At 39.8% G+C, this 22,962-nt stretch overlaps 1 protein-coding gene across 1 annotated transcript in view; it reads right to left on the bottom strand.

The window, feature by feature from the left end:
• Positions 1-1,216: 1,216 nt before the first annotated feature.
• Positions 1,217-22,962, bottom strand: part of CFAP53 (cilia and flagella associated protein 53) — a 36,361-nt gene continuing 14,615 nt past the window's right edge. The window contains exons 4-8 of the mRNA XM_038543975.1: positions 19,369-19,672; positions 14,432-14,650; positions 7,581-7,797; positions 4,459-4,561; positions 1,217-1,674 (exon numbers count right to left, since the gene is read on the bottom strand). Of these exons, the coding sequence (XP_038399903.1) occupies positions 1,446-1,674; positions 4,459-4,561; positions 7,581-7,797; positions 14,432-14,650; positions 19,369-19,672 (1,072 nt within the window). The 3' untranslated portion in view covers positions 1,217-1,445. The remainder of the gene's footprint in view (positions 1,675-4,458; positions 4,562-7,580; positions 7,798-14,431; positions 14,651-19,368; positions 19,673-22,962) is intronic.

Below are 22,962 nucleotides of genomic sequence, written 5' to 3'. Positions count from 1 at the left end.
AAGCTGTGATGTTGGCCTTCCCTGAAGCCACAGAGATCACTGTTTTTTGACAATACCCCACGCATGGATTTTTCCAAGTTCTGCTCCTCTGGCAGTGAGGTTGCAGGTCCTCACCACCTATCTGCCTTGCACTGCTGGAGCTATTGCTCCCTGGAGCTCAGGGGGCTATGGCAGCTGCTCCAGGCCAGTATGCCATGGATTCCACCATTTTCACCAACACTTAGTAGGTTTTCTTGAATAAATGCATTTCAATCTGTTGCATGCCTTTGGTCAATTTCCAGCGCTGAGATGGCTGTTTCCACAGTGTTTCCCATTGCATCGTTGCCCTTTAGGGAGAGGGTTTCCAGAGCCATCCTATAAGCTGCCTCCCCTCCCTTTAAGGAGGCTCTCTAGGAGACCCTCTAACACTTGGCTATCTGCAAGGGGAGCAAGTCCCCACTAGTCAGGACGGAGATACAGGGCAGAGGGTCCCAAGTGCCATCTTGGGGGCTGGCTACTACCCTGTCCTCACCTCTCATCCAGGTCACTATGATCACTCCTTAACTGAGTCTGTTCTCAACACAGCAGCCAGCAACCCTCTTGCATCTTATGTCGCTCTTCTGCTCAAAACCCTGTAACAGGTTTTCATGGCCGAGTAAAAGCCAGTGTTCCCCATGGCTCATCTGACACTCACTGCCTTTCTGATGAGTTTTCCAGCACCTCTCCTCACTCACTCGGCCCCAGGACGATTGCTATGCCTCAGGGGCACTAATCAGATTCCTGTCCCAGGGCCCTTGCACAGGCTCTTACCTCCATCCAGGATGTTTCCGCCCAGAGAACCATATGGCTGGTTCATTCAAGTATCAGCTGCTCAAACTGACCTCGGAGCACTCCCACCATCTCCTGCTTTATAGCAGCACTCGACAAATCACCTTGTTTCCTCTACCAGTACATAAGCCCCACAAAAGCAGGGCGTTCGTTCTGTTCTTGCTCAAGTTACATGCAAGGTAAATATTTGTTAATGTCTAAATAAGTGGGCTAATGAAAATGGCTGTTAGGCCCAGCTCTGCCCTGTTGATATGGTGAATTATGTACATGAGAGAAAGGCAAGCCACAATGGACATCTGAATGGATGGGGGGCAGGTGGGAGGGAAGAAACTATTAATAGATGAACAAGAAAGGGCCATGTGGGGTAAGTCAGGAAAATAACTGTGTGACATGAAATAAATCATTCAGATTTGTAAGTCTATCAAGTCTAAAAAAAGGCACGAAGTTTAATTTGAAGGAATAACATTACATAGAATTATACAAACTCAGAAATAAAGGAGGTTGATCCATGAGTTGAAAGGAGAAGGAAGGAAGGAAGGAAGGAAGGAAGGAAGGAAGGAAGGAAGGAAGGGACAGACCAGCATACTGTAGTTAAAAACATTAAAAGACTGAGAAAAAATACATTAACATTGATGAAACTACGGTGGAAGCTTTTCGGGGCATGCCCTCCGCATGGGATGAATGTTTCGGGGCAGCACATGATGGAAGGACAGGATCTCCCGGATCTTGTCCTGGCAAATCTTGTTTGCTGCTACCCCTGCTTCAAACTCTCTGCGTTCCTCTTCCTTCTGTGCCTCCCGGGCCTGCTGCTGGTAGGACATTTGCATCTGAAGTTGCTTCCTATACTCCTGGGCCAAACTGGAGCGCCTGTGGTATTAGAAATGTCCAAGTGCAAAATTGTCAAAACAAGCGTTTGTATTCAAGTAGGGCATTACAATTACAATGTAACTTTTGAAGCCAAATTAAAATTCCCATTAAAATCAGGGTAAGGGGGAAAAATAGATGGAAAACTCAATAATGTATTTATTATACAATGTAATTAAGATAAAGAGAACAAATATTGATTTTAGGGAGGGTGCTTCTGGCCCACTCAGAATACTTCCTGCTGTCTGGAATGAGTCCTTGGCTTCTCTCCATCTCCTCTCCCACTCTTCTCCAAGGAAGAAGTGACTTTCCTGCTGGTAAAACCAGGAACTGGCTAGTCTGTTTATCAAAGGGCCACAGTGGGAGAGAACTGGAGCAGGTGGGCGCTGTGGGGACTGGGTGGGTGAGTGTGCCTCATTCTGTTCAGTATGAACTACACAATTTCCTCCCTACAGAAGCCATATTTTAAACATAGAAACCACATTTTAAATTTTATAGCGTGATTTTTTTTTTTTTTACTGTGGTAAAAGACACATAATGTAAAACTGACAACTTAAGGATCTGTAAGTGCATAGTTCAGTAGCGTTCAGGACATTCACATTGTCGTGAATCAGATCTCCGGGATTGTCCTCTTGCAAATCTGAAACATTATACCCATTAAACAGCAGCCTCCTTTTCCACCATTCAATTTGCTGTGTTATAAATTTGACTACTTTAGGGATCTCATATAAGCTAAATCACATAGCCCTTGTCTTTTTGTGACTGGTTTATTTCACCTCACACTACGTCCTCAAGGTTCATGCATGAGGTGGCATCTGACAGGACTTCCTTCCTTTTACGGCTGAATAATATCCTGCTGCATGTATATATCACACTTGGTTTATCCATTCATGTGTTAATGGACATTTGGGTTATTTCCATCTCCTGGCCATTGTGAATAATGCTGCTATAAACATGGCTACTATGCAAATATCTTCTTTAAGGTCCAGCTTTCAATTATTTTGGATATATATACCCAGATATTGGATTGCTAGATCACATGGTAGTTATATTTTTAACATTTTTTTTTAAAAAGCTAGTGGGTTTTTGTTGTTGTTGTTGTTTTAAAGATTTATTTATTTACTCAGAGAGAGAGAGAGAGAAAGGCAGAGACACAGGCAGAGAGAGAAGCAGGCTCCATGCAGGAAGCCCGATGTGGAACTCGATCACGGGTCTCCAGATCATACCCCAGGCTGCAGGAGGCGCCAAACCGCTGCGCCACCGGGGCTGCCCTATTTTTAACATTTTGAGGAAACTTCATACTGTTCCATAGTGGTCATTTTACAATCTAGAAGCCACATTTTCTATTATCAGCTCTCATCAGAAAAAAAAAAAGCATGCCTATGCCTCTGCGGCAGATTCCATTTTGTAAAGATGGTCAGTAAGGTCTCCCTTCCCATATGTTCTTCTGCCATGTGACCCTCTATTCCCCTTCTGTCTCCATCTCCTTGAATCTGGATAGGCCCAATGACTATTTTTATGACCAATAGAATATGACAAAAGTGATGCTATCCTGTCCTAGGGGTGGCTCTTACCTGGCCTGGCTTCCTGTCTATTGGAACTCTCCCTGTCAGAACCAGCCACCAGACTGTGAGAAGCCCCAGCACATGGAGAGGCTCTAGGAAGGTGTTCTGGGTGAGAACACCACGTGAGTTCCCTGGCTATGGTCTGCACATACTGCCAGCTAAGTAGTTATCTTAGGTGTTGAGGGCAGTTGAGCAGTCAGAAGAATGTAGCCCTGGTCAACATCAGACTTGAACCACACGAGGGACCCCATAACTCACTTTAAGGCACAACTTTTAAGCTATTCTGTTATGCACCTTTAAGTAGCTATGATACCTTCCACATGTACTTGTTTTTCTTCTCTCTCAGTTGATTCAGAAGTTGGGCAGGGAAGCATGTTGCTATTCATCAAATCATCCCCCCACCTCCACCACATCTCCAACAATAAACTTTTTAAAAATGAGAAAGACCTCCAGAGCAGAGACAGTAGCAGAAAGTCAGTAGGGTGGTCCAGAAATTATTGTTAGTGCCCCCAAACTAACAATAGGCTCAGTTATATAAACCATACTCTTTCTAGAATAAAAAGGGCTTATTTCTATGTACCACGTAGGTATAAACGGGAAGGGTGACCAGAGGAGCCCAGTCTTCCTCTACCACACTGGTCATCTGAATTGGGTATCTTAGTCATTGGCGGAAAGGAGTGCTATGGTCCAAGAAATGTTGCATCTGCCCATTTCCTCCCCAGAGCCTGACTCTGGTGATCAGAGGGACCCCTGTTAGAGGAGGGCAGGGCTATTTCCAAAGCGCCTAGAACATTTCAGTTTTTCCACCTCAGTGAAGCTACAAAAATTCTCCTGAAGACATTTTGCACAGACTCCTATCCTCATAAGCCATTTATGCTGCTTTGTTTCAGTCTATTTCATGGGGAAAAATAGTCTTCTTGGTATTTAACTAAGATTTAATGTGAAGGACTATTTTTTTAATTGTTTTTAATTTATTTTATCTTTAAAGACATTTGTTTAATGTCTATCATCACAACGTACACAATAGCAACAAAATATAATTTTACCAAGATAGTTGATGCTTATTTTTATATGAAATTTTGTACACTGACTTGAGCTTTTAAGACAAAGGTAATACTGATGTAAAAAAATGTCAATAATACATGAGTGATGGCACATTGTCCTCTCTCTACGTCAAAAATCGCCCCCCCCCCCTTTTTTAGGTAAAGAAAACAAATCATACCTTGCAAAATTCTCCTTCTCTACACAATTAAGCTCTTTAAAACCTTCATTTATGCGTTCCTGTTCCATAGCACGCTCCTCCTGTTCTTTTGCCTTTCGTTGCACTAAGAAAGACAAAAGTAATTTTTGGTAAATGATTTTCTTCAAATAAGACATGCTGGCATCCATCTGGACATCAATGCCATCCTGTAGGCAGAACCTACAATAACTGGACTGTATCTTAGGTCAATAAGGTGGAAGTAGTCATCTTCATCAAGGCAAGAAAAGGGTTTTAGGTCCAAACATATATGATCTACACAGATTTTTTTTTTAAGATTATTTATTTATTCATGAGAGACACAGAAAGAGAGAGAGGCAGAAACACAGGCAGAGAGAGAGAAGCAGGCTCCATGCAGGGAGCCCAATGCGGGACTCGATCCTGGGACTCCAGGACCACGCCCCAGGCCGAAGGCAGGTGCCCAACCACCGAGCCACCCAGGCGTCCCTACACAGATTTTTTTTCTTAACCATTTTTCATTGAAAACCTGTGATCAGACTTTTTCTTTCTTTTTTTTAAATTTATTTTTTATTGGTGTTCAATTTGCCAACATATAGCATAACACCCAGTGCTCATCCCATCAAGTGCCCCCCTCAGTGCCCGTCATCCAGTCAGCCCCACCCCCACCCACCTCCTTTTCTACCACCCCTTGTTCGTTTCTCAGAGTTAGGAGTCTGTCATGTTCTGTCTCCCTTTTGATCAGCCTTTTTCAAACCAGGTTACCACCATTAGAACATTTCTCACCTTTCTCTTCTTGAGGACAAAAAGTTGTGTTGTCATTTATGCTAACAAGAGAATTTATTTATGACAAAATAAATATTGGAAGGGCAGCCCCGGTGACGCAGCAGTTTAGCGCTGCCTGCAGCCCAGGGCGTGATCTGGAGACCCTGGATCGAGTCCCACGTCAGGCTCTCTGCATGGAGCCTGCTTCTCCCTCTAACTGTGTCTCTGCCTCTCTCTCTCTCTCCGCATCTCTATGAATAAATAAATAAAACCTTTAAAAAAAAAAAAGACCTTAGCTAATAACATATAAGATTTCTGTAAATTAATTTTTTAAAGATTTATTTATTTATGATAGACATAGAGAGAGAGAGAGAGAGAGAGGCAGAGACACAGGAGGAGGGAGAAGCAGGCTCCATGCCGGGAGCCCGACGTGGGACTTGATCCCGGGACTCCAGGATCGCGCCCTGGGCCAAAGGCAGGCGCCAAACTGCTGAGCCACCCAGGGATCCCTGTAAATTAAATTTTAAAAACATAAGCATCCAGTAAGGCGGGGGCATGACAAAGAAAACAGAGTTCACAAAAGAATAAATACAATTGGGAAATATACATCTGAAATGTACATATCTTTGGTCCCCAAATTCATTTATAGGAACTTATCTTAAATAATCATGTATGAGCCAAAAAGAACTATGTACAGAGATAGTAACCTGCGATGCTAAAATTGTAGCAAAAAGATTCAAGACAATCTTAAGGTCCATTAGTTGTACTTAGGTAAAATAAATCATGGTCCATTTTTATAATGGATATCTAGGCAGCATTACAAATTTTATAATTGGAGAAAAATGACCTTGAAAAATGTTTATGGTAAGTGGAAAAGGCAGACTGTAAAACAATATATTCAACATAAATCCTAATTTCCTATATACATAGCAAAAATACAGGATGTTGTCAATAGTAGCTATTCCTGGGTGGTAGAATTATGGATGATTTTGTTTCTTTGCTTAAAAATGGCCCCAGGGGATCCCTGGGTGGCTCAGCGGCTGGGCACCTGCCTTTGGCCTAGGGCGTGATCCTGGAGTGCCAGGATCGAGTGCCAGGATCGAGTGCCAGGATCGAGTCCCGGGATCGAGTCCCACGTCGGGCTCCCTGCGTGGAGCCTGCTTCTCCCTCTGCCTGTGTCTCTGCCTCTCTCTCTATCTCTCTCTGTCTCTCATGAATAAATAAATAAAATATTTTAAAAAATGACCCCAAATACCTAAATTTTCCACATTGTCTCAATATATTCTAAAACATGCATCATGGGTAAATAGAAATTTTTTAAGCTTATAAAAGCTTTTCTGCTCATTTTCTTACAACTCCACCTAATACAGGCTTACCAATTTTCAACAGCTATTATCATTCCTGGAGTGAAAAATCAACGAGCGGAACCAAGATGAGCTCTCTTTTGCAGAGACAACTAGCATGAAATCTAATGGTGCACGAATGGTAAATGTATCCATTTACTCTTCAGTTCACTGAGTTGGACGTGGAATGGTGGAAATCTGAAGGTGACAGTTCACCCCTCTCAACAAATATTTCTTTTTGTGACCAAGCACTTTTTGGAACTGAGGGCATACAAAGGTGTGCTAAGACAGGGATGTGAGCGGAGCAGCCTGGGTGGCTCGGTGGTTTAGCGCCACATTCAGCCTAGGGTGTGATCCTAGAGTCCCAGGATCGAGTCCTGCGTTAGGCTCCCCACAGGGAGCCTGTTTCTCCCTCTGCCTGTGTCTCTGCCTCTCTTTCTGTTTCTCATGAATAAATAAATAAAATCTTAAAAAAAAAAAAAAAAAACAGACAGGGATGTGAGCAAACCACAGTGAGAGCCCCAGAAAGAGGATTTATTATGAATACGGGGACATATTTGAGGAATGAGATATGTGAGCTGGCCCTGAAGAATCGCCAGGATTGCTCAAGATCAAAAGCATCGTAAGCAGAGAAAACTGCCCAAGTGAAGGTATGCAGGTATGGAGACACCTATGGAAAGCAAAGAGAGACAGATAAAAGGGAGGAGGGGTGTGTGTGCTGTGCCCTACTTTCTCACTCTCCTTTATAGTCACCTAGGGGCACAGACCACTCAACGGACATACCATTCCTTGAACCTTGAGAACATCTCCCACGTGATTGCTCAGAATCTGCGAGGATATAAAACCCTTCACACGTTTATCCTCCAAGTATTAAATTAGATAAGTTCTGCAAGGCAGGGGTCTTGCCTTAAGCCTTTTTACATCCTTCATATCATTTTACATATAATACCTACTTATTTTGGTTGCTACTTAAGTTGAATTCAGGCCCAACTATATTATTATTATAATTCATTTTCTTACATTTTTCCTGAATTTGAAGTTTTCTTGTGCACATGACCTCATTCACAAGTTGTCTCCTTGCCTCCTTTTCAAGTCTCAGCTCCTTGTCCTTCTCAGCCAACTTCTTTTCCTTCTCTGTCTCTAATATTCTGTCCCGTTCTTTCTCCTGAGCTCGCTCCTCTTCACGCCACTGCACCACATACTGACGATATATCTCCTGTTCTCTTGCCATCTCTTCCTACACAACAGAAGAATTACTTCACGTTGTTAAACTTGTAGGTGTGATAACAGTATGGAGGACAAGTTTTAAAGCAATCTTTTAAAGCTCCAATTCTAATTTTTTAGAACTACATACTGACGCATTTATAAATGAAATATTCCACCTAAGGTTTAGCTCAAAATATTCAAGAGTGGTGGCAGAATGGCCATTAGTTGGTTGTTGAAGCTAAGGGAAGGACATATGGGGGTTTGTTGTGTTATTCTTTGTATGTGTGCTTTATAATAGACGCTTGAATAAGTTATTTCAAACACTTTCCCAAAGTGTTTTTAAAGCAGTTCCCAGATAATTTTCAATTATAACAGCTTTATTTTCATTTAAGAAGGTTATGAAATTGTAACCTGATAAAAATCAGTACTGATAAATCAGTACTACTATAATAGCCCTGTTTCTGACTAGAAGATGGTCACTTGCTACTATAAACATTCTCAGTCTTAGCTATATTTTGGAATCATCCAGGAGCTTTAAAAAATACCAAGGGCTGAATCTCACCAAGAGACTCTGAGCAAATGAATAACTTTTAAGTTCCCAAGTGATTTTAATGTGCAGCTAAGGCTGTGAACTGGACTTTGTAATGCTGGCATTTTCAGTTGGCTTCTCTGTTGTTCATGGCATTATACCTGTGCTGTTCCATCCAATCTCTAACATCTTCAGAAAATATCATAAATGTGGGGGAGGACCGGCAAGGTCTGAATTGTACACTTAGAAGGTCTTGCATTTATAGTCTCATACTTGGGAATAAATTTAACAAAAGGAGTGTAAAACTTATACTCTGAAAACTAAGAAACTGAAATAACAAATGGAAAGACATCCTACATTCATGGATCAGAAGCCAGTATTGTTAAAATGGCAATTGTCTACATTTGGTCTACAGACTCAAAACAATCCCTATCAAAATCCCAAATGGTTTCTATGCAGAAATCAACAAGCTGATTCTAAACTCATATGGAAATAAAAAAGGGCCAGTAAAGCCAAAACAATTTGAAAGAGAACAGAGTTGGAGGATTCACATTTCCTGATTTCAAATTTACTGCAAAGATATATAGATATGTGCTACTGGCATAAGGGTGAACACATAGACTAATGGAACAGAACCCAGAGTCCAGAGATAAACCCTCACATTCACCATCAATTGATTTTGACAAGAGTACCAAGACAATTATATAGGGTAAGAACAGTCTCTTTAATAAATGGTGCTTGGACAACTGGATAACTACATGCAAAAGAATGAAGTTGGATCTCTACCTCACACCATACACGAAATCTAACTCAAAATGGATCAAAGGCCTAAATCGGGGAACTAAACCTATAAAACTCTAAGAAGAAAACAGGACCTTCGTGACCTTGGGGTAGGAACAGATTTTTAGATATAATACTAAAAGCACAAGCAACAAAACATAGATAAATTGGACTTCATCAAAATTAAGACTTTGGTACTTCAAAGGACACCATTAGGAAAGTAGAAAGACAATCCACAGGTTGAAAAGGAATATTTACACGCAATTTATGTGTAAGGGACTTGTACCTAGAACATATAAAGAATTATTACAATTTAATAAAAAAAAGTAATATAACCCGATTAAAAACTGGGAAAACAACTAGAATATATTTATTGAAATTTCAAATAGATTTCTCTGAGGAAAATATATAAATGGTCAATAAGCACAGTAAAAGAAGCTCAAATCATTAGTTACTAGGGAATGTAAATCAAAACCACAACAACAGATCATTTCAGAAACACTAGGATGGTTAAAAAAAAAAAAAAAGACAGACAACAAGTGTTAACAAGCATGTGAAGTCAAAACCCTCATATACTGCTAGTGGGAATCTAAAATGGGGAAGCCACTTTGTCAAACAATTTGGCAAGTACTTAAAAGCTTAAAGTCACCCTAGGACTCATTAATTCTACTCCTAGGTATCTGCCCAAGAGAAACAAAAACCTATGTCCAAACAAAAATCTACACAAGAATATTCACAGTAGTATTACTCATAATAGCCAAAAATGCAAACAAATCAAATGTCCCTAGACTGACAAATGGATAAATGAAATGTGGTACGTCCATCCAATGGAGTATTATTCAGCCATATAGAAGAAGTACTCATACATGTTACAACATGGATAAACCTTGAAACATTATGCTAAGTAAAAGATCCAGTCAAAAGGTTACATAGTATATAATTCTATTCATAATAAAGTCCAGACTAGTAAATCTGTAGAAACAGAAAATATATTAGCAGTTGCTTAGGAATGGGGGTAAGGGATGGGGAAGAGGGAATAGAGAGAGAATAAAAAAGTTCTAAAATTTACTGTGGTGATGGTTGTGCAGTTCTGTGAATATACCAAAAACCACTGAAATGTGTATTTGAAATGGGTAAGTGGTAAGTTATAAGAATTATACCTTAATGAAGCTGTTAAAAAAATAAAATGATCTAATGGAGAACAAAAAACTCAATGCCAAGAAAAAAAAAAAAAGAAAGAAAGAAAAGAAAAGAAAAGAAAAGAAAAGAAAAGAAAAGAAAAGAAAAGAAAAGAAAAGAAATCAAATAATCCAATTAGAAAATGGGCCAGAAGTACGAGAAAACATTTCACTGCAGGAAGATACACAGATGGCAATAAGCACATGAAAAGTTGATCAACATCATTAGATATTATGGAAATATAAAATAATAAAACAATGAGATAGCACTACACATCTATTAGTAGAGCTAAAGTAAAGAACAGTACCATCACCAAATGTTGGTGAGGATAAGGAAACGCTGAATCATTCATTCATTGTTGGTGGGAATGTTCATTTTTGGTGGCATGGTAAAACTACTCTGAAAAAACAGGTTGGCAGTTTCTTAAAAAACTAAACATGCAATTATAATTGCCCTTCAGGGCATTTTTCCCAGAGAAACAAAAATCTGTGTTCACAGAAAAACCTGTACATGAATGATTATAGCAGCTTTACTGATAATAGCCATAAATTAGAATCATCCAGGTGACCTTTAACAAGTAAATGGTAAAAACAGACTGTGGTGTACTCATACCATGAATACCACTCAACCACTCACAAGAAAAATACACTACTGATACATGCAACAACCTGGATAAATCTCCAGAGTGATGCTGAACGAAAATGTCAATCCCAAAAGGTTACATGCTATAGGATTTCATTTATATAACACTATTGAAATGACAAAATAATGGAAATGGAAAACAGATAAGTAGTTGCCAAGGGTTAAGAAGGGGATGAGGACAAGAGGGAAGTGGATGTGACCATTAAGAGGGAAACATGAATCTTGGTGACGGGAATGTTCTGTATCTTGACAGTTCAATGTCAATATCCTGGCTGTGATACTATACTATAGTCTTGTAAGACATCATAGAGAGAAACTGAACTGCATGTGAATCTACAATTATCCCCAACTAAAAAGCTTAATTTAAAAAACAGTAACAGCCTCTGGTTTCCAATCTGGCACATAAAGAGCTTAGAAGTTGCCACTGGCATTCTAACAACAAGCAAAAAGCTAACAAACTTAATAAATCAACAATCTTAAGGGTGCCTGGGTGGCACAGTCAGTTCAGATTCCAACTCTTGGTTTCGGTTCAAATCGTAATGTCAGGGTCTTGAGATCAAGCCTCGATTAGGCTCACTATTCAGCACATGCATTCTTTCTCTCAGAAATAAATCTTAAAAAGAAATCAACCATCTTAGAGAAGTGGGCAAACCCCTGCCCTCAAATTGGAGAGACTGACAGGTAAATACAGAGTCACAGCTTACCATAACAGAAACCTATGAGCAGAAACTTCTATGGGAACCAGTGCTGGGGTATGAAAACCTGTAATTGTCTACACTAGAGGCTTAGTGTAGACACCAAGAGTTAAAAACTCTTAGGGGACTCAGTCATTGAAGGGTGGGGGAGACCACACTTTTGTGAGTTTGACCTCTTGAAGCTCCACCAGGTTCTCTTAGTGAGTATCAGAGAAAAAAAATCTTTAATGTTTCCTGCAGCAGGAGAAGAAAAGGAATCATTTTGAAATACACCAGAGCATCCTATTCTTAGGTTTGCTCTCAGGAGAAACCATTTAATCAAAGCCTAACCTGCTGGAGTTTTATCTAAGCCTAACCTGGGAGAAGGGCAATACTCAACTCCAGGACCCCTGCACCCTACCATGTGGGGGAAGGGAAACACCATAATCAAGGATTCCAATGATAAGAGGAGCGTCCAGATCCAAAAGCACCAGGCTCTCCAGAGGTGGAATTCCTTCCTTTGCTTGCATGGATTTTTATCGCTGGGAGCTGACCTCATACTTCTATTGCAGTTATTACCACAAAGGCTCAAAGCCAGCGGAACACACTAGATGAGGCCTGCCTGACTCTTTCTCTCTAAGACTGGTATGGTCCAATGGGCCTAATACTTCTCCGAGCATAGCAACCCAGAGGACCTAGATTTCATTTCCAATCTTGAAAAGGCCCCAACTGTCCCTAAATCCAGATGATTCTTCTTACTGGAAGACCCTCTCCTAAATTAACAGGGCATACTCTTCCACTTTGTGGGGACCTCCCATACTATTCAGGAAGCCCTGGCAGGAGTAAACTTGATGTTACCCCGCAAAAGAGACATGTAACCAGACCCCCAGATTTTATAGTACCAAGGCGGCTCACAACACCAACCAAGGCCAGCCTTCAGGTGCCAAGCCCTGTAACCACCTTGCAGAGCGACTTTCCCACCTCCTGGTTCTGGAGCTCCCATGCCAAATCTGTCAGGAAAGCAATGTCTAGGACATTTCAAATAGCAGGGGGTCTTGCACTGGCAGCTCCACCAGTGGGGGTGCCCAACGATTTTATAATGGGACAACCCTGAAGTAAGCTCCTCTCACTAAAACAAGTGATTACCTCACTATCGAGCCCAAACCTAATGTTCCAGACACCTTTAAGGAGTCCCAAGACTCTGTCTTTCCCAAACAACTTCCCTGACCTATAGGCTTGGCAGTCTCCCAGGGAATTACCCCAAGGACCTGGCAGTTCCTTTAAGCTTGTCACGCCTACACAATTGGCCATCTCAACTCCAGTGGCCCACAGGGACAAAGTCAGATAACCAGACATTCTTGGCTCTATTAGACACAGGAGCCCAAGTCGCAGTGATTCTAAACTCAGGCGTGGATATCATGCATTCCTTTGCAAGGTGCACCTCTGCCAACCCAGTGGAGCTCACTGAGATCTGCTCAACTAGCAGTGGAGTCCATCCTTGTAGTTCTGCTCTGAGCCAGGTCTCTAGTATCTACAGTTGACCTGAACAACACAGAAATGCAAAACTGGTACAGCCACTTTGGAAGACAATTTGGCAGTTTCTTAGAAAACTAAACATATTCTTACCATATGATTCAGCAACTATACCCCTTGGTATTTACCCAAATGAGTTGAAAATGTACAGCCACCCAAAAGCCTGCACACAGATGTGAACGCAGCTTTAGTCATAACCACTAGAACTGGAAGCAACCCAGGATATCCTTCAGTAGGTGACTGGACAGACCATGCTCCATCCATACAATGGAATGTTATTCAGAGCTAAAAAGAAATGAGCTGTAGAGCCATGAAAAGAAATGGAGAATATTTAAATTCACAGCACTTGGTAAACAAGCGACTCTAAAAAGACATCATACTACATGATTCCAAATTTATGATGTCCTGGAAACGGTAAAACTGGTCACAGTAAGAAGGTGAGTGGTTTCTAAGGGTTTGGAGTCAAGGAAGAGAAATGAGTAAAGGCAGCACAGAGGATTTTTAGGCTAGTGAAATTACTCTGTATGATATTTTCATGGTGGCTACATGTCATTTGACATTTGTTCAAACCTGCAGAATGTACATCATCAAGAGGAAACCTTAATGGACTTTGGGTGATAATGACGTGTTGATGTAGGTTCATCAATGGTAACAAACAAAAGGGTAACAAACGTCCCCCTCTGGTTGGAGGATGTTGGTAGTGGGGGAGGCTCAGTCACATGTAGGGGGCAGGGAGCACACGGGAAATCTCTGTATCTTCTGCTCAGTTTTGCTCCAAACTTAAAACTGCTCTAAAAAATAAAGTTTACTTTTAAAAAGAAGCCAAAAAATAGAACCTGTATAGGAAAAGCACAACACCCTGAAGAGTTCAATACAAATTTCAAGGAAACAGCCTGTCGAATACAAACTGGAATGTTTTTCTCTACTCTCTGCTTGGCAAAACTTTACATATCTTTCAAGCTCCAAGTCAAATACTACTTTCTGAAATGATGTCTTCCCCAGGTTCCCAGCACACTTAGTCACTCACTCACTGCCATCACAGGGCCAACCTCACGATATATGAGAGTTCTCCAAATTCAGAGGGTGTCAGGATCCCCTGGGGGAGCTTGTTAAAACAGATTTCTTGCCCCTGCCAAGATTTGATTTGGAGACTGATTCCAGAGGTGATAAATTTCTATTTCTAACATCCTCTCAGATGATGCTGATGGTCTGCGGACGACGCTTGAGAGCAGCACAGTAGGTTCTACATGTGGCTAGCTCCTGTTAACACTGAAAGAAGAGCAGGCTATCTCATCCAGCACATGGTAGGTACTGAATAAACATCTTACTCTTTTTTGCTTCTTTTTATCAGCCTCTTCCTGTAAGTCTTGAAGGGCCTTTTGCACAAGCTTCATGTTCAAGTCCTGCTCTTCTCTGTATTCCTGCTGAATATACTCTATCTTCTCCAGGAGGGCTTTTTGCAAAGCAGCCCTAATTTCCTGTTTTGTCTTCTGTTTCTTTAGCTTAGCCTGTTCATTCTCAAGTTTCACCTGTGCTTTGTCATTTTCCTAAGGTAAAACACAATAATGAAGATGATGTATCAGTACAGTTGGACAAAACAAATAAGTTAATGCATTTCACTTAAGAGATTGAGAATTGAGGGTTTCTTGGAGATATACGCATCTGAATTTAGAGGGACTATGAGATAGAAAACTTGCCTTTTCATTGCTGAGTTAGCAACAACCCTTTGCTCTGTGTATGATTCTGAAATAAACGGTTGTGGAGTTCAAAATGCAGAAAAGTATAGAGAGAAATGACTTTCAATCCTAGTACCCATCACCCACTACCACCCATTACTAAGCAGCAAGAGAAGCCCCAAACTGGAAATGTGCCATTAGCTACATATACTAAATGAAATCATACACATTTTTTTTCTTTAAAAGTACTCCCTCATTCCTCTCATTTTTTTTTTTTTTATCTTTTTGACCCTCTGGGCTGACTTAATTGCCTGGCCAACAGGCAGCTTTCACTGGGGCACCAATGCTGTCGGGCATTGTGAGTTGGTTAGAAAATCTGGGTATGGTATAAACTAAAGCATTAATCCTTCTGCCAGAGGCAGCTGAACAGTCAGTCCTGGAGGGATAAGTACTTGTCCAGGTGGGACAAGAAAGGATGTGGCAATAGTGAGGATGGTATACAATTCCCAATGTGATTTATCCAAGACTCACAATAGCCACGATCACCATGATCACTGGTTTGTGAAAGGACAGTTATAGGCTAGACTTTCCTATTAATGCCACGAACAGTAAATCCTGAATTGTGAGAGTTAAATGAAAATGTGAAATTCCTCTGCCATCTCTAAGGAAAAACAATGGCTATCAAAAATGAAAGCCAGTGGAAGAGCACATTTTTTTAAAAGTAAGGCTGACTAGGATCCCTGGGTGGTTCAGTCGTTTGGTGCCTGCCTTTGGCCCAGGGCGTGATCCTGGAGTCCCAGGATCAAGTCCCATGTCCAGCTCCTTGCATGGAGACTGCTTCTCCCTCAGCCTGTGTCTCTGCCTCTCATGAATAAATGAATAGAATCTTAAAAAAAAAAAAAAAAAAGTAAGGCTGACTACACTAGGAGGAAGCAACCAGCTAAATCCCCTGACTATGAGACATGGGAGAGATGGAATGGGACAAGGGAGAAGTGTTCAAGATTAACAGACCTAGGAGCAGTTTGCCGCATCTTGGTTTCTCCAGGTTAGTTCTGACTGTGCACCTGCTGTGCTGATATAATGAACCTAACGTATCCCTTTCCACCTCAGTTGTGCCCTGATTTGAATAAGAAACAGTCACCCTTTCTAAAGAGACTATAAGAACCATGTTTGGATTCTGATATAAATATCAAATAATTCAGATAATGATAGAAATATGATGCTGATTTTAGATGATGAAACGGAATCACAGTTAATTTTTTTAGGTCTGACATTGGCATGTGTAAGAAAATATCCTTAATCATGTCAGGAGGTGGGGGGGGTGGGTAGATGGGTTTGTTGTACTCTCAACTCTGTGCATTTGAAAATGTTCATAATAAAACATTAAAAAGGCTGGCATTTATATGACGTCAAAATCACAAAATAATAACGATAAAGAATATATCAGTGGCTGCCAGGAGTTAGGGTAGAGGGAAGTTATTAATTACAAAGGAGAAGCTTCAAAGGAGTTTCTTTGGATAATGGAACAGTTCTGCATCCTGATTTTGGTAGTGGTTATTAAAATCTATACATGTAGGGATCCCTGGGTGGCGCAGCGGTTTGGCGCCTGCCTTTGGCCCAGGGCGCGATCCTGGAGACCCGGGGTCGAATCCCACATCGGGCTCCCGGTGCATGGAGCCTGCTTCTCCCTCTGCCTGTGTCTCTGCCTCTCTCTCTCTCTGTAACTATCATAAATAAATAAAAATTTAAAAATAAATAAATAAATAAAATCTATACATGTGATAAAATTTCACAGAACTGTACATCTTCCCCCAAGGACCACATGTAAAAACTGGTGACATCCAAAGATTTTACTATATTTAAATAAAGAATAACTTTAATTGAAGGTATTATACCAATGTTAATTTCCTAGTTTGTTTTGTTTTGTTTTCAAATGAACTTATTTTTGCATGTTTATTTTGTATTCTGCAATTTTCCTGAATGTGTTAATTAGATTGAACAGTTTTGGAGTGCGGTCTGTAGAATTTTTTCTGTATAAAATCTTATCATCTGCAAATAAAATTTTACTTATTCCTTTCTAATTCAGATGACTTTTATTCTGTCTCTTACCTAAGTGCTCTGGTTAGGACTTCCAGAGTGGTGACAGTGAGTACCCTTGTTTTTTTCCTGATTTTATTATTTTTTTAAGATTTTATTTATTTATTCATGAGAGACACAGAAAGAGAGAGGCAGAGACATAGGCAGAGGGAGAAACAGGCTCCATGCGGGAAGCCTGATGTGGGACTCGATCCTGGTACTCCAGGACCATGCCCTGAGTTGAAGGCAGATGTGCTTAACTGCTGAGCCACCCAGGTGTCCCTTTTCCTGATTTTAGACAAAAAGCTTAAAACCTTTCCCACTGAGCATGATGTTAGCTATGGGTTTGTCATTCATGTGTTGTAACTATGTTGAGATACCTCCTTCTATACCGAATTTATTGATAATTTTTAACATGATTGGCTTCTGAATTTTTTCAAATGTTTTTCTGCATCTATTGAGATAATCATACAATTTTTGTTAATTTCTTGGTATTTATAGTTTATAAATCTATAAATATAATAAATACAAAATGTTACATATATATGTGTGTGTATATATACATATTTGTTATATGTATTATATATGTGTGTATATATATACATATTTGTTATATGTATGTATATGTTATATATATGTATAGATATATTTGGTTACATAAGGGTATACAGGAACTCTACTATTTTTGCAACTTGTGAGTCTAAACTTGTTTCCAAAAAATTTTCAAAAAATGTTTTGAAAGGAAGGTAGAAAGAGAGCCAGGCATGGTATAATGAAAAGTAAACACTTGGTCTTTATCCCTGTGTCCTGGTACACAGCTTCTAAAAACCCTTGAGCTCTCTCAAGTGGTAAGACTATCTTGTATCCTCATGTGATGACTGATGGCTGTAGGCTCTACATAACTTCAGGGCAGGGCTGGTGACCAGAAAGACTGGACCATATGATTAGAGGGTTGAAACTTTCAGTTCCGGAGGGATCCCTCTACCTCCAGAGAAGAGAGAGGGGCCAGAAATTGAGTTGAATCACCAATGGGCAATGATTTAATTAATCATGCTTATATAATAAAACCTCCATTAAAATGCCAAATGGAGGCAGCAGGGTGGCTCGGTGGTTGAGCGTCTGCCTTCGGCTCCCGGGATCCTGGGATCGAGTCCCACATTGGGCTCCCCTCAGGGAGCCTGCTTCTCCCTCTGCCTGTGTCTCTGTCTCTCTGTGTGTCTCTCATGAATAAATAAACAAAATCTTTAAAAAATAAAATAAACACATGGAGGTATTGGGCACATGGTATGCCCAGAGAGGATGTGCAAGCTGTGTTTACTGTAATGCCCCCCCATACCTTGCCCTATGCATCTCTTCTCTTTGCCTCTTTTACAATAAACAGGTTATAGTAAGTAAAGCACTTTCTTGAGTTGTATGCGTTATTTTAGTGAATTATCAAACTTAGGAGGAGTTATGAACTTCTCATAACTTTTATTGACTTTGTAGCCAATGAAGTGTGGGAACCAATTTGGACAGAACTGTGGGTAACCTGAGGACCCACCACTTGTGAGGGGCCTCTGGAGTATAGGCAGTCTTGTGGGATGGAGCCTTTAAACCTCTGGAGTTTAATGCTAGCACTGATACTGAGCGTCAGAATTCAAATTGTAGGTCACCTTGTTGGTGTCCATGGAGAATTAGAGAATTGGTTGGTGTGAGAAAAAAAAAAACAAAAAAACACCACACATTTGGTGTCAGATGTGCTGTGGGTAAAAACGGCTCACTACGTATCTTACAACAGAAGGAATCTGGGGCCACCATTTCAATTTTCTTAGAGAAACTAAAATATTTAAGACATGTTCCACTTAAACTCTCCAAAAGAGAACAGTCTCAAACCCAGGAAGGTTTTTAGGGTTCTGAAATATCTTACCTTTAGCACTTCTTATGGTTCTAAATTTCAATACTTGGGATTTCCCAGGGAAATATACATTTTTCCTAAATTTGGTGGTATTAACGTTATCAGTTGCTGGAAGCTTTATATTAAAATTGCTACTTTTTTTTAGTGCTTTCATACATTTTCAGTGACAGTTCTAATTTCTCTATAGTAGGGGCAACAACCTTGCTGGAACAAAATGCTTCATTTTGGTGGCTGCAGTGGAAGGGCCAACTCTAGCTGGTGTAAAGCACTTGACATAGGATTTAATCCATATCAGAGAATGAGGGGATGTTGCCAAATTACCACTAGCTCTCCATGGTACTGCCTATGATTATCACATTTCATACTCACAACAAAGACAAGTGGCGTTTGCCTTATTTTTTAGATAAAGACACCAGGTCACAGTAGTGAAGTAATTTGCCCCCTGCAATAGGATGGCACTGTTGGCTGGACTTGGCCTTGGAATCTAAGACTCTGACCAAGGTCTGTTGCCCTGTGAACGAGCCAGGCCATGAGGCAAAGTGCATGCTAGCAGGCCTGCAAACTGTGTACTATAACCAATAAGTGGATCATCCCGTGACAAGCATTATAAAAGACCCACCACAAAGCGCGCCTCCTCCTCCTTCAGCTGCTGCTCGGCCTGCCTTTGTGCTCTAATGTTGGTGATCTGGGCATTCAGCCCCAGGCGTGTATTCTCCACTAGCTCTTTCTGCCTCCTCGCTTCTTCCACTTCTCGCTTTTCCTTGGCTAATCGGTCTTCCTCCCAGAGCTTTGAGAACATCTCCTCTTCCACCAGTTTCTGCCTTTTCAGCTCTTCATTAAAAGCTATCTGTGCTTTCCGCTCCTCGCACACCTTCTTCTGATGGATACAAAACAATTTGGTTCGGAGCTCCTCACAGCGTTCCCTGAAAGGAGAATTTTTAAAAGGCAAAATCCAGCCTTTTGTGAGACATTGCTCTCTTCTAGGCACACACCTGCACAGTCAGACACTGAAGGCAGAGAAGTAAAAGGACTGGATGTAGGACACCAGAGCTGAGAGAACATGTGAGGGCCAGCGGGAAGGCAGGCATCATGACATCACAGACAAAACACAGGCACTGGAAGTCAGGCCCAAAAGGCTTTGAAACTGAGATCTGACATTTCTGTGTGACCCTGAGATCAAAAGCTCGACCTATCTGAGCCAGTTTCTTTATCTGCAAAACAAGTCTCTCCTTCAAGGTTCTGGTAAGGATCAGAGAAAATGGATGAAAATATCTGGTAAATAATAGAAGCTAAATAAATGGTAACTATTATTAATACTGTAGAGGAACTAGAAGAGGCATGGGTCCCTGTAACAGACAAGTAAATTGAGGCTTTAGTAGGAAAAGGCCCCACATGCCAAGGAAAAAGCTAAGGGTCAGCATATCATGGTGAAGCTGCCCCAATGCCCCTGGATTCCTGGTGGAATCCCTGCCAGAGCTGAGAAAATAGCTCAAATGCTGCCTTTTCACACCTAGGCTTATGACACCATTCCAGAAGAGATGCTCTTTCAGTAAGTCTTTAGACCTCATCCTTTTTTTCAGTCTTAGTGATTCAAATTTCCTCAAATGTTCTTCCTTGTTTTTAATTTAAGGGCTGTGATATTCAATACTGTTTATACTTTAGAATTACTTAGGGGTATCTTTATAATCCTACTCCTCACTTCTTCCCTCCACTACTCCCAGACCAAACTTGTTCAATCAGAATATCTGGAGGCAGGATCCAGGCATCTGTATTTTTTTTTTTTTTTTTTTTTTTTTGGAGTGCCTCAGAAACTTCTGGCTCTTTTAGATAAAGAGCCAGAAGTTTGAGAACCTCGGATTCAAAGCAACATTAAGTCTTCTTGGTTTCATCAAATTCGGCACCAAGAAGCTGAAATTTGAGAATGGTCTTAGTAAAGAACTTCAAAGAATTTTAGCTTCTAAGGCTTAATAAAAAGGTTGATGTCTAAAATTGCAAGAGTGGTCAAAACCACAGAAATTGACATTTATCAAATACTGTTGAGTATTGTTCAATGTTTGATGAGGACTAGTCTTGTTTTCCTAACTAAAAGGGGACTCTCTGTGAGGGCTGGGACTCAGGAACATATTTCAATAAATATATTCCCCACAGTACCTACCCAATGTCCGTTAAATAATTGTTGGTTAAATTGATACATAATCATGCTTATTAGCAAAATAATGATAACTGGCAGTTATCTAGATTCTGTGGAAAGCTCAAAAAAGATTACAGAAGCTGAAATTGCTATGTTATCAAAAAAACAAAACACTTTAACATTGAAAAATGAATTCATCTATATAAAATTCATCAGTGACAGTCTATCAGAGAATTGGCCATGACAACTAATTAAAGTCCTTCCCAATCCTATGACTTATACTCCAGAAAAGTTACTCAATTAATGAAACTCTGAAGCCTAAGAATAACAAGTATGTCTTATGATATTTTTGCTTTAAAAAAAAAAAAACATTCTAATTACAAAACTAATACATGCAGAAAAACTGGAAAATATAGAAAAGTATGAGGACACTAAAGATATGCTTAATCCCTCTACCCAGACATAACAGCTTGTAGCATGTTAGTGTATTTCTTTCCAGTCTTGTGTATGTGCATTTTTACTAGAATTGGGGTCTTTCTGTATATCTATATACCTATACTGGTATCTCCTTATATCTTAATTTTTCCACCTTATACTATTTGGGGAATGTTTCTTCATGGAGTCTTCTTAAAATAACCTCAAAACTTTGCTATAATTTAGTAAGCTATGGAATAGAGGCTGGAACCTATAAATATACCAATTTATTGAAATATTTCCTTATTTGATGAACATATAGGTTACTTCTGATTTTTACTATAACGTTGCAATGAATACATCTAAATGTAGCTCCTTCTGCTTATCTCTGATGATTTCCTCAAGGTAATTTAATTCCCTTCTTTAATATAAAATGTGTACAAAACTGCTGTAAGGCACTTGATGATGGCTGTTGCCGAGAAAGCCTGAATTAACATTATATGAAGGTACCCATATCAAGCATTTCTTTAGATCAGTAGATCTTCAAACTTCTTTATGTATCCTTTTCAGTAAAAAAACTCTAAGCACTCACAAACAAGTAGGATTATTATTTATAAATTGTATGTAATTATTACTATATTACTATGTCACATAACTTATTAAATATATGCAAAAATAAAAACCAAAGACAGGTGAGATTTAAATAAAAAATATCAAGTATTACCTCCCTGCATCGTAATGATTCACCTATTCACTTAACCTTGAGAACACCTGATTCAGGAAGTTCACTTTCATCTACAGATAGATAGTGTATTTATCTATTTTGATGATAATAATCATTGATAAGAGGAAAGCTTTTTGTTTGTGAATATTTTACAAAATACTTTCACAGTAAAATCTTATTTTATCCTCACATGTGCGTCTTATAACTAGAGCAGCATTAACCCCATTTTAGAGTTATAGCAATTGAAACCCAGGGAACCTTAGCATCTTCCCAAACCACACAGCCAGTAGCTGTAATATTATTAGCAACAGTTACTGAATGCTTATTATTTGCCAGGCACTATTCCAAGCACTTGACAGGCATGAACTCTTGTAATCTTCATAACAACCAATGTTTCAACATCACAGCAAATTCATTCTTATTATTATTATCCCCAGTTTACAGATAAAACAGAATCACAGAGCAGTTAAGCATCTTGGGTAAGTTCATACATTTCCTATGTGCTAGAGCTGGGACTGAAGACCTGGCAGTCCGGCCCTGGAATTTGGGTTCTTTGGTACTTCATTATATCACCTTTTAGTAATTAACAGAGGCAAGACAACCCTCAAGTGTTCTGACAACACATCCTAGGATATTCATTTAATAAAAACACCCCAAAACAAAACAATGCCAAAAAATGCCTACATTAATCTGGAATCTAATCACTAACTGTATATAAATATAGGACACTTAAAAACAAATTCCATGATGTATCAAAAGTATGATCCATAAAAGAAATATTGATAAACTGAATTTCCTCAAACCTAAAAACTTTCTCTGTGAAAGACCGTTAATAGGATTTAAAACAAAAAACAAAACAAAACAAAACTACAGACTAAAAAGAAAAAATATTTTCAAACCACATATCCTACACAAAGAACTCACATCTAAAATATATAAAGAAC

The sequence above is a fragment of the Canis lupus genome, chromosome 7 (genome assembly GCF_011100685.1).
Source record: "Canis lupus familiaris isolate Mischka breed German Shepherd chromosome 7, alternate assembly UU_Cfam_GSD_1.0, whole genome shotgun sequence".
NCBI lineage: Eukaryota > Metazoa > Chordata > Mammalia > Carnivora > Canidae > Canis > Canis lupus.
Note: the sequence above shows the minus strand (reverse complement) of the source record. Positions and strands in the feature narration are given on the sequence as shown.